We start from the raw sequence: 10,835 nt of genomic DNA on the forward strand, positions 1-10,835 counted from the left end.
TACTGTATATAATGTCTATGCACACCATCATATACATATATATATTTCGGACTCTGGCACTGCTTGTTCAAACATTTCTTAATTTCTTTCTTTTTAATTTTGGGATTTGCGTGTTTTTTTTGTATTGCTAGGTAGCTATTACTGCATAGCTAGGTACATAAGCATTTCGCTACACTCGAGGTAACATCTGCGAAATATGTGTACGTGACCAATAATAATAACATTTGATTTGATATAAACTCGACCAAAATGTTTACCTTTTTTTCTTTCTAATGTTGATACAGGCTTTGCCTGCCCTACAGAGGTCGATATATTTTTGAATGGGCTCCCGAGTGGCCCAGTGGTCTAAGGCACTGCATCTCAGTGCAAGAGGCGCCACTACAGTCCCTGATACGAATCCAGGCTGTATCACATCCAGCCGTGATTGGGAGTTCCATAGGGCGGCGCACAATTGGCCCTGCGTCGTTCGTGTTTGGCCGGGGTCATTGTAAATAAGAATTTGTTCTTAAATGACTTGCCTAGTTAAATAAATGTTAACATTTTTTATCTATTTAAAAAGAGTGACAGACATCGATTCGTCACAGCCTGGCGCAAATTTAAGAAACTAAATAAAACTTTGCATTGTGGGAGACCAGGAAAAACGTGTCTGATATCCTTTTTATTTTAATATGGTTTTAGGCGGAACATAAGTGAAAAATATCGTACATTATAAACACGCTATATTGTAATTTTTATCGCAGGAGTTTATTTCTTAAATTACTACTTTAAATGTGGATAAAAACTCAATTTCCGGTGTGGCGTCACAGGCCCATCCTTGTTTCCGTGAGCGCGGAATTTTGAAAACAACAGCGAACAGCTGCCGAAAGCTTTGGTCGAGGATCGTCCGAAAATTGCCACGGTAGTAAACAAAATTCACCTTATTTGATAATCGGTTGTCATAGTATTTAATATAGCCACAAATATGTTTACATAAATCGCAATGGCCCCGTTTGGTCATGAGCTGTGTTGTGTTATGGCAATAACTAACGTCACATGGGATTTACTAAAAACACGCCATTTCGATACAGCAACGAAGATACTTTTCTTAAGAATTTAGAGAGCATTTTCGCAAACCCCTTTCCCAACCTTAACCTAACGTGCTGCGTAAATTATCCTACGAAAAAGTAACTTCCGGTCGTAGCTGTATCCATTGGCCTGTTTTTAGGGAAATCCTTGTCACAAACAGTGGTCAACCCTGAGTTTCTGTTTAAAACTACATTCTGGAATTCTCTTTTCAGCAAAATGGCAGACACGACATTTTTGAGATTGACAGCTGAGGGATACGGTGGCTGGGGAAATGTGGGCTGACCTCTAATATTCATAGACACCTAGGGAAATGTGGGCTTAACCTTCTAATATTCATAGACACCTAGGGAAATGTGGGCTAAACCTTCTAATATTCATAGACACCTAGGGAAATGTGGGCTAAATCTTCTAATATTCATAGACACCTAGGGAAATGTGGGCTTAACCTTCTAATATTCATAGACACCTAGGGAAATGTGGGCTAAACCTTCTAATATTCATAGACACCTAGGGAAATGTGGGCTAAACCTTCTAATATTCATAGACACCTAGGGAAATGTGGGCTAAATCTTCTAATATTCATAGACACCTAGGGAAATGTGGGCTAAATCTTCTAATATTCATAGACACCTAGGGAAATGTGGGCTAAACCTTCTAATGCCCTTTCCTACCTGGACAAAAGGAACACCTATCTGAGAATGCTATTCATTGACTACAGCTCAGCGTTCAACACCCTAGTGGCCTCAAAGCTCATCACTAAGCTAAGGACCCTGGGACTGAACACCTCCCTCTGCAACTGAATCCTGGACTTCCTGACGGGTCGCCCCCAGGTGGTATAGGTAGGGAACAACACATCAGCCACAATGATCCTCAACACTGGGGTCCCTCGGGTGCGTGCTCAGCCCCCTCCTGTTCTCCCTGTTCACTCATGACTGCATGGCCAGCACGACTCCAACACCATCAAGTTTGCCGATGATACACAGCAGTGGTAGACCGGATCACCGACACGATGAGACAGCCTTTAGGGAAAAGGTCAGAGACCTGGCCGTGTGGTGCCGGGACAACAACCTCTCCCTCAACGTGATCAAGACAAAGGAGATGGAGGACCGAGCACGGCCCCATTCTCATCGACGGGCTGTTGTCGAGCAGGTTGAGGGCTTCAAGTTCCTTGGTGTCCACATCACCAAAAAACGAACATGGTCCAAGCACACCAAGAAAGTTGTGAAGAGGGCACGACAAAGGCTATTTCTCCTCAGGAAACTGAAAAGATTGGGCATGTGTCCTGAGATCCTCAAATTCTGCAGCTGCACCATCGAGAGTATGGTTGCATCACTGCCTGGTATGGCAACTGCTCAGCCTCTGACCGCAAGGCACTGCAGAGGGTAGTGCGTACAACCCAGTACATCACTGGGGCCAAGCTTCCTGCCATCCAGGACCTCTACACCAGGCGTTGTCAGAGGAAGGCTCTAAAAATTGTCGAAGACCCCAGCCACTCTAGTCATAGACCGGCAAGCGGTACCGAAGTGCCAAGTCTAGGTCCAAAAGACTTAACAGCTTCTAGCCCCAAGCCATAAGACTCCTGAACAGCTAATGAAATAGCTACCCAGACTATTTACATTGCTTCCCCCCCCACCCCCCCTTTTTACGCTGCTGCTACTCTGTTTATTATCTATGCATAGTCACTTTAATTCTACCTACATGTACACATTACTTTGACTAACCGGTGCATTGACTCTGTATATAGCCTCGCTATTATTATTTTACTGCTTCTCTTTAATGATTTGTTATACAAATAATTAAATTGTGTTGGCACTGGCCTACAAATGTATAACAAATAATTAAAGAGAAGCAGTAAAATAACTTAAAACTGCATTGTTGGTTAAGTGCTTGTAAGTTAGCATTTCACTGTTGTATTCGGCGCATGTGACAAACTTTGATTTGATTCTTGAAGAATATAACCTATACATGCCTTGAGCTTAATTCAACTGTAATACTCCATTAGAACCCCAAAATATAAACTACTTTGGGAACACACTGTGTATAGCCTCAAAAAATTGTTAGCCCATGTATGTATCCATAGCTCTGCCTATGAATTTGGAAGTGGTAAAACAAATCCATCCCTCAGCGGTTTACCAAAACAGTGGAATGGTGTCACGTTGTTTTTTGAATTGCAGATTGCCCGTTTAACAAACCATCCTGTATTTTGCCAAAATGTCGACTGACCTAATCAGTGTTTTGTATTTCTGTCACCTAGATCATCATGAACTGCATTACAGATGCAAACATTGGGAATTGGTTTAGTAGCACAATGGAAGACATTCGCAACAAAATGCTTTTTCAGGGAACGGCCGAGATGACGGAGACCGGCATGGATTGGGTTCAAACCCACCGAAAGACCGTCAGATCTGTTCTCGGTATGAGTTGGACGCTGTCGTCATGATTACTGAGTCAAGGATGCTTAAAATGTGTCTATTCACAGCTATAATAATCTCCCTTCTCTTTCTGCAGATACGTGTTCAAAGAAATGCAAGGATGATGAAATAATATTTGAAACGATAGACTCATACAAAACAGGTAAGATTGTGCCGGACATGACATCCTGTGAAGTGTCACTAACAATCAGTTTGACCTTAACTTTGGCACTAGCCTACTCATACTTTATTATTGAAGACAATGTCCCCCCTACCCCCAGACTTGGAAAATAAAAATGCCTCATTGGTGGAGAAGAGAAATGCCATTGCGAAGAGACTGTCTGAAGTGGAAGGGAAGAACGAACAGAAAAGCAAGATCATTGAAAAGATTGAGATGGTCCGAGTGGAACAAGCCAAGAAAAAAGAATGTAGGCTATTTTCAGTAAATGGAAAATAGATTTTGTCCTTCGCACACATCTATTCATTGTTCTAAAATAGATTAGTATCAAAAACAAACATGTCCCCTTGTTTTTCCCTTTCTTTTAAGTGATTGTGTCCCAAAACAAAGCCAACAAGGACAGACTGAAAAATCTCAACAAAGCCAAGCAGGTGTTTCAGGGTCGGCTGGGATTGGAAATTAGAAAAATTCACGGTAAATCTGGAATAAGTCTGTTGGCAATGGCAGTAATATTTTACCGTTTGAACATTTTAGTGTTGACCCAAGTGTTAAACCACAGAATTAAAAGGAATTGTTATTCTTTTATTCGAGGAGAGAAATTGCAGTTTATCTTCCGAGACATCAACCCAAAAGACTCGGAATGTGTATACACCTTCATGCTGAGGATCAGCGAAGGAGGATTATACCAGAGTGAGTACAGTAAATAGAACAGAACAGTAACAAATGGTTTTGGAAACTATGAGTGTTATCATGAATGGCTGGAAATGTCACATAACCATATTTTTGGTCCACAGTTGTGTCTAGCGACCCACCACTGGACTGCATGGCTCACTTGGAGCAGAGACTCCAGGAGACCAACAACTTCTCTGCCTTCCTTGCAAATGTCCGGAGAGAATTTCTCGCTCAAAAACCCCAATAGTTGAAAAAAAAAAATGTGGATCTGTTTTTATATTTTAACATATTTTAGTCACATCCTGTGTGTTTTGTCTCCAACATTGTTTGTAATATTAATGTTTTTATTATATGACGTCCATTTTAAAAGGCTAGGTTTCAATTTTCAAGTTGGCGGGGTTCTTTAGTGGCCCAAAGATTTGATCAGGCATTTTGGAATTGGTTTAATTAAATAAACGCTTTTTGTACACACCCCCCCCCCACAGTTGATTGACATATTACTTTAATCTTGTAACAGGATAAATGTTACCCTGTCCATTTGCACCAGCACTGACTCATACATCTGATGTTTCTACAACACTTAACATGGGCAGCTCCTCAATGTAGGTTGATGGAAAATGGCCTATCTGTCCATTCAATATCCCATACCACCAACCGCTGTCGTCTTTTTGATAGATGTCAAGAAGGTCTCCTGTAACAAATTATTTTGTAAGTATAGTCATGGATTTCATATTTTTTTTCCCATATCTGTTTTTATTGTCCGTTACCTTCTTTCATATTCAACTCATCATCTCTGTCTGATGTGAAATCGTAAACAGCTTTGCATTTCCCAATGCTACACCACTCTGCACCTTAAGGAGAAGTTTCTATGTATTAGTGTTTCTTGTTATGACGCATAGGCAAGATCAGAATGGTATATCTTTGTAATTATATGTGAATGGGTGTCACCTTCTCCTTCCTTGTCATCAGTCAAGGACATGGCTCCATTGACAGAGCCACATTCCCCTGGAGCTGCAGTATCTTGGATGACAGCAGTGTAGACTTGGTTTACTTCTACTGATGAGGCCTCTGCTGATGTCACACTCTGAGGGGGTCCTTTGTAAATGATGGAGCTCCTCAAACGCGATCTGAACGGTGTCTTTTTGATTTTGACTGGATGGGACAGCTGAACAATACTGTGCTCGCAATCCTTGGAAAACAGATCGTAATCTGGTTAAGATGTATAGTAACATACACACATACTTGCGTTGATCTATTTTGTGTAATCAAAAAGAATATGCCATGATGTGTTTGTGCTGTCTGAATCTAATTGAACATGCACAATATGGATTAAACGGTATACTGTATGTGGGTAAATTTAATCTAGGCTACAATGAACTTGTACAAAGCCTGGAAAAATGCACTTTGATTATGGACCTACTTTTTCTTTCCATTTTGTTATACTGGCACTGAATCGATGCAAAGTCTTAGGTTTTCCCTCCAATTCAGCCAATGTGCTGGAGAGTTTGCAATGAGTTGCTTCAAGAAGGTTCAGTTTCAGAGTGGTCTGTAGACATCCAATAGGGAAAATGCATTTAACACAATGCTAGGAAATTTATACAGAAAAATATCAAATAATATTTTCAAAATGGATCTATTGCTGTATGAAAAACAAACCTCATCAATCAACTGTTCCGTTTCTTCCAGGTTATTTTTGTTTGAGAACGATGGGTTTTCAGAGTAAGTCTTCACCAGTCTCTCAAGACCTATTATTAATAGGATGTTGGAAGACATGAAACGAAAAGGTGTCACTCAGAAATGTATTATTTCCAGTCAAATTCTATGCTTCATTTTTCAACACTTACCTTCACAGTCTTTCTTTGTTTTTGCGATACTGTCCCCCAGCCGCTGGAGTTTGGACTTGATGGCATCTCTTCTCCTGTCTTTTTCCATCAATGACTTACTGTCCTCCTCCTTAACATAAGTCATTGATGGTCAGGCACAGTATAATGTCTTAGGTCAAAATCAAACTAACACCAGATTTATTTACAGATACAAATGTACTGTACAATTATGTGAACAAAATGGACCCTTACAAAATAATCAGTCATCAGAAACTTAGCCTTGTTCTCCTCTGCTGTTACACTGGTCTCCTCCACCAGATTTTGGATATCCTTTTCCACATCAACTTTCTGGATGGCTTGTTCTATTTGTTTCTGTCTCTGTAAGTAATACAAGAGAAATCAACGATACAGTTTTTGTCACAGGGTTGTAATTAAGAGTAATTTTGGGGAGAACGCTCACATGTACAAGGGTGTGTCTGAAGCTTGCCATGTGGAGGTTGTATTTACTCAATATGTTGCACAGAACTTCTATCCGCTGTTTCTCAACCTCCTGGATTATCTGAAATTATAAAGTTACTGTGTCTCTATAAGGAACACAATATGGATGCTGCAACACTCAAACCTGACTATCTCTAAATTGGTCTAACCAAACATCAGCATGAGAGGAGACGTGCAATACAACTGAACTCTGCACATCGAAACTTCTTGGGTGACCTGTCTTGACCCCTTCTCTTCAGATCAACAGTACAGTCAGAGAAGGTACATATCTTTCAAATAAAAATGATTTTGGAGGAAATGTACTGTGGGGATTGGTTAGAACCTGGTAGCAGTTTTTCAGTGTGTTTTCCCACTTCAGTCTGATTTCATGGCCATCCATGTTGATGGTGAAGTACTCCTCATCTGTTCTGGTCTGGGCCTCAGCAGACTTTGTCAGTCTGGTCAGCATCTAGTTAACGACAGAACAAGTCATCATCCTAATCTTATTCAGGGGTTGGAAATGGCATTACATTGGGAATTTAAACGGTTTCCTAATCATACATATCAAAAGGTGACAATGACAGTATTACAGTAAATATTGCAGTGCAGTACCTTCTGTTTTCCTTCTCAGTTACAGTAAATATTGCAGTGCAGTACCTTCTGTTTTCATTCTAAATGACAGTATTACAGTAAAAATTGCAGTGCAGTACCTTCTGTTTTTCTTTTTCTGTGCAAATGCGTGTATTCTTTTCAACAAAGTTGAACAGGGCCTCATGCTCTCTTGTCAATCCAACCAATTTCTTCTTCATCTGTGAGGGAAAATGTTTGAACAATATTCTTAATCAATCATTTTCTTTGAATGATGTAATCAACCAAACACTCTATTTACCAAACAAGAATTTAAGGAAGACTTACCTTGATTTGTTCACTCCAGTTCGTCACAACAAGTTTTGCATTTCTTTCAACAACATTATCAAGCTATTCAAGAAAGGGATAAAAAAAACAATATGTCTCACTGTATAATTGTGTAGAATGATGTGTCGGTAGGAATAAATGATCCAAATTACTCACAGGTCTCTTCCTCTTGTTGTGCTCCTCAATTACTTGTCGAATTTCTAAAATTGCCTCTGCCTGAAAAGCACTTCCTAGTGCTCTGAAAAAACAAACCATAATAGGTTAATTCCTCAGACTCAGTCGGAGAGAATATCCAAGCAACATCTCTGCTACAGATAATGTCATAATATGATTAAAATCGTCATACGGTCATGTCTGTAATACCTGTGTGTGTCTGCTGTAGAGTACATGTCATCAGATACATGGCACCATGCTCGGTATGTGGAGCTTCATGGAAATAAAAACAACAACATGCAGAGAGTTTAGAGCGCTACAGTAATGGGCTCTATTCAATCTGGATCGCTGAAGCATTACAGATTGTGTGATAGAAATGTGAAGGTAGAGCCAACTCACTTGTCATTCATTCCTTTGGATGCCTTCATGAGTTTTCCAGCAAGCTTCTGAAGTCCCTTGGCATAACTGATCTCCAGCTCAGCCCTAGTCACAAATAAGTGTCATCAAGGGATGTTACTTTTGTCACACTGAGGTGAAACAGTAACTACAGCTAATTAAAAATCAATGCGGAAGTTAGGACCTTAGCATGCAATTGTGAATGACTGAGTTGGTATAGTCCATACATTTAAATGATTGGACATTTTATGAAATAGAAATATGTGCAGTCCAGGTTGAAAAGGGTTTTACTTTTCCAATCCTAGATAGCATAATTACAATTTCAAATAAATGACCTCACTAAACGATATTCTCAAGGAGTTGACATTGACCATACCTTTGCTGAAATACTGTCATGAGCTCCTTACAGAAATGCTCCCCATTTTTTGAGAACTTCTTCAGATCTTGGTACAACAGGTTGTACTATAACACATTCAACAAGTCATGGTGTTGTCAAACTGGCTATTTCTAGTAACAGTAATACACACAGCTATGAAGAAAATCCATTAACGTTTCGACCTATGTTACAAACATATAAAGGAGAAGTAATGATTTTCTTTGTACATTTGACTAAAAGTAGTCTTTGAAAAGAGGTAGAGTTAGTACTCACAGCACAGGTGCTCACAGGGTCCGCCATTTTCAGTCTAAGAGGGTTTATTGACTTTGCACTTTGAACACGCTCCTCCTAAAGTCATTCATGCGGAAATCACCTGCGCTCATATAACCAGTGCACAAGGAAAATTCCATTGGGATATTTAACCATTTATGTCCTCAACCATCCACTGTCACTTTGTGCAAGGGAGTTCAATTGATAATTCATGTAAAAAAAATTGCTTTTTTTTCCCCCCAAAGTTATTCAAAATTCATGAAACCCCTTTTCAATTTAATTTTATTGTTACCTGGGGAAAAATAGGGGAGGGTCATACTTTTTCAATTTCAGTCATGGGGAGAGTTTTTGATTTAGTCCAGGGGAGGGTCATGCAATTTTTCATTGATTAAATGTCATATTGCTCAGGAGGGTTTGGGAATTAGTTGCTTGTTATAGTATCTCGATGTGTGCCTGAAGAAATGCAATATATGTGCGTGCGGACTAGGACAACTGATGTCCTGTTCAGTTTGAGAGGGAGAGCGCGAAGATGAAAAGGAGGAACGGAGGTAAGCTTGCTACTGCTATAATTGATTTGAATAAAAACAATACGTTTCGTTGTCCATAATGACGCTATGTATCAGAGTTATTGACCTCACAACAGCCCTATTCGAGTAATATACTTAACTCACATTACAATGATGAAGCAGCCACGGATATGGACAGCGCATGGGTGCTGAAAGTAGGCTAATTTGAAGAGGCTTCATTTTAATTTGACTTTAGGTTACTAATAACTAGAGGGATTTGTTTTGGGGCCTATTCCCGCCCTATTCAAGAAATAAGAGGAAGGCCTAACTGTTTGACAGACTAAACTATAGTCTACTATCCATAGATTTTCTCAGCCAATTACATCAGTCACCATGCACTCCTTAAACACTGTATATCAGTGTCAGTGAAGAGCTTGGCGTGTTAAGTTAAAACCAGGGCTCGAATTGAGGGGGCGTGTAAGGGTAGTGTGGCTTTTGTTAAAGAAAAAGGCTAAAAGCATAGGCCTACCCCATGTTAGCTTAAGATTTATAAAAACATTTAATGGACCTGATTATTTAAAGTGATCCATAACGTCGCTTTAGTAAGCAATGCTAGAAATAAGCTGTACAATTCCGGGAAAAGACGTGACACTGATACATATGGTATAACTTTGGTTTGTCTCTATGATATTAAGAGGCTATGCTGCAACCTTTTATAGGAGGCCAAAAATTGTCTTTGCTTGGGAAATAATGTGTTATTCTCTCACTATCAATTGACATTTGACATTTCAACAGGTTAAAACTTCTTCCCCAAAATTGGGCAGTAGAATTACTTAAGAAAATATGTAAATGTTTACATGACTTATTTCATTGATTTCCCACCGTTTTGTAAGTCAGAAGACAGCTATCCTTCCTAGGACCATGTCAACGTCCTCTGTCGAATAAACGTGTATTTGCCTCCCTCTGTTGGTCAGCTGCATCATTGCATCCATTTATATCACTAGTGCAAAGTTATGGCAAAGGGGCGGGCCTTAGAAAAAAATGCATTCAGCTCAACTGCTTCACCTTACATGCTACTATTTAATAGATTTTCCTGAGTTACAGTTCATGCTAGGAAATCAGTCAATTGAAATAAATAAATGAGGCCCTAATCTATGGATTTCACATGACTGGGAGAACAGATGTGCATCTGTTGGTTTACAGATACCTTTTTAAAAAATGGGTCTCTCAATGTCAATTGGCCTCGGGAGCTCGTCACGGTATTTTTGTGCATTCAAATTGCCATCGTTAAAATGCAATGGTGCTCGTTGTACATAGTTTATGCCTGCCCGTACCATGACCCCACCGCCACCACGGGGCACTATGTTCACATCAGCCACCCGCTCGACCGCACGACGCCATAGACGTGGTCTGCTGTTGTGAGGTTGGTTGGGTGTAAACAAATGTGTGCACAACATTTGAGAGATGTTACGGATACCATTATCCTGTGTGTGTGTGTGTATCCTGTGTGTTTGTTTTCTCTCCGTCTCCCCTCACAGGTGAAAATCATCACTCCCCAATCAGTCAACAATCAACCCATCAATCAGAAGACAC

The 10,835-nt window shown here is 40.0% G+C and overlaps 2 protein-coding genes across 4 annotated transcripts; one reads left to right on the forward strand and one right to left on the reverse strand.

Annotated features, from left to right (window-relative positions):
• Positions 1 to 802: 802 nt before the first annotated feature.
• On the forward strand, positions 803 to 7,689 carry LOC139380185 (SPC25 component of NDC80 kinetochore complex). Of its 2 annotated transcripts, none has more exons than XM_071122639.1 (7): positions 803 to 898; positions 3,320 to 3,479; positions 3,574 to 3,639; positions 3,758 to 3,904; positions 4,024 to 4,128; positions 4,246 to 4,344; positions 4,449 to 7,689. In XM_071122639.1, the coding sequence occupies exons 2-7, from the start codon at positions 3,326 to 3,328 to the stop codon at positions 4,571 to 4,573; spliced, it is 696 nt and encodes a 231-aa protein (XP_070978740.1). In that variant the 5' UTR covers positions 803 to 898; positions 3,320 to 3,325; the 3' UTR covers positions 4,574 to 7,689. The 2 variants fall into 2 exon arrangements, with proteins under 2 accessions (XP_070978740.1, XP_070978739.1); XM_071122638.1 differs by having other exon boundaries at positions 817 to 898; positions 4,249 to 4,344; positions 4,449 to 4,683.
• Positions 4,881 to 8,769, reverse strand: LOC139380184 (nitric oxide synthase trafficking). Of its 2 annotated transcripts, none has more exons than XM_071122637.1 (16): positions 8,740 to 8,769; positions 8,467 to 8,552; positions 8,094 to 8,177; positions 7,905 to 7,967; positions 7,698 to 7,779; positions 7,542 to 7,604; positions 7,337 to 7,435; positions 6,970 to 7,095; positions 6,610 to 6,708; positions 6,402 to 6,527; positions 6,171 to 6,279; positions 5,983 to 6,071; positions 5,747 to 5,872; positions 5,275 to 5,515; positions 5,094 to 5,171; positions 4,881 to 5,017 (listed from the first exon to the last, which is right to left on the reverse strand). In XM_071122637.1, exons 1-16 carry the CDS (start codon positions 8,764 to 8,766, stop codon positions 4,881 to 4,883), a joined length of 1,635 nt encoding a protein of 544 aa, XP_070978738.1. In that variant the 5' UTR covers positions 8,767 to 8,769. The 2 variants fall into 2 exon arrangements, with proteins under 2 accessions (XP_070978738.1, XP_070978737.1); XM_071122636.1 differs by having other exon boundaries at positions 5,094 to 5,177.
• Between the last annotated feature and the right edge of the window lie 2,066 nt (positions 8,770 to 10,835).

The sequence above is a fragment of the Oncorhynchus clarkii genome, chromosome 22 (assembly GCF_045791955.1).
Source record: "Oncorhynchus clarkii lewisi isolate Uvic-CL-2024 chromosome 22, UVic_Ocla_1.0, whole genome shotgun sequence".
Lineage (NCBI taxonomy): Eukaryota > Metazoa > Chordata > Actinopteri > Salmoniformes > Salmonidae > Oncorhynchus > Oncorhynchus clarkii.

What these genes read in the sequence shown, in the direction of transcription:
- LOC139380185 (XM_071122639.1), top strand. Translation starts at nt 3,326, where the DNA reads ATGAACTGCATTACAGATGCAAACATTGGGAATTGGTTTAGTAGCACA. An exon ending in GATAGACTCATACAAAACAG is followed by an intron (nt 3,640 to 3,757) that starts GTAAGATTGTGC and finishes CCCTACCCCCAG; the next exon opens with ACTTGGAAAATAAAAATGCC. An exon ending in ACAAGCCAAGAAAAAAGAAT is followed by an intron (nt 3,905 to 4,023) that starts GTAGGCTATTTT and finishes CTTTCTTTTAAG; the next exon opens with TGATTGTGTCCCAAAACAAA.
- LOC139380184 (XM_071122636.1), bottom strand. Translation starts at nt 8,766, where the DNA reads ATGGCGGACCCTGTGAGCACCTGTGCT. An exon ending in TCCAAAGGAATGAATGACAA is followed by an intron (nt 7,968 to 8,093) that starts GTGAGTTGGCTC and finishes ATTTCCATGAAG; the next exon opens with CTCCACATACCGAGCATGGT. An exon ending in CACTGAAAAACTGCTACCAG is followed by an intron (nt 6,709 to 6,969) that starts GTTCTAACCAAT and finishes TTATAATTTCAG; the next exon opens with ATAATCCAGGAGGTTGAGAA.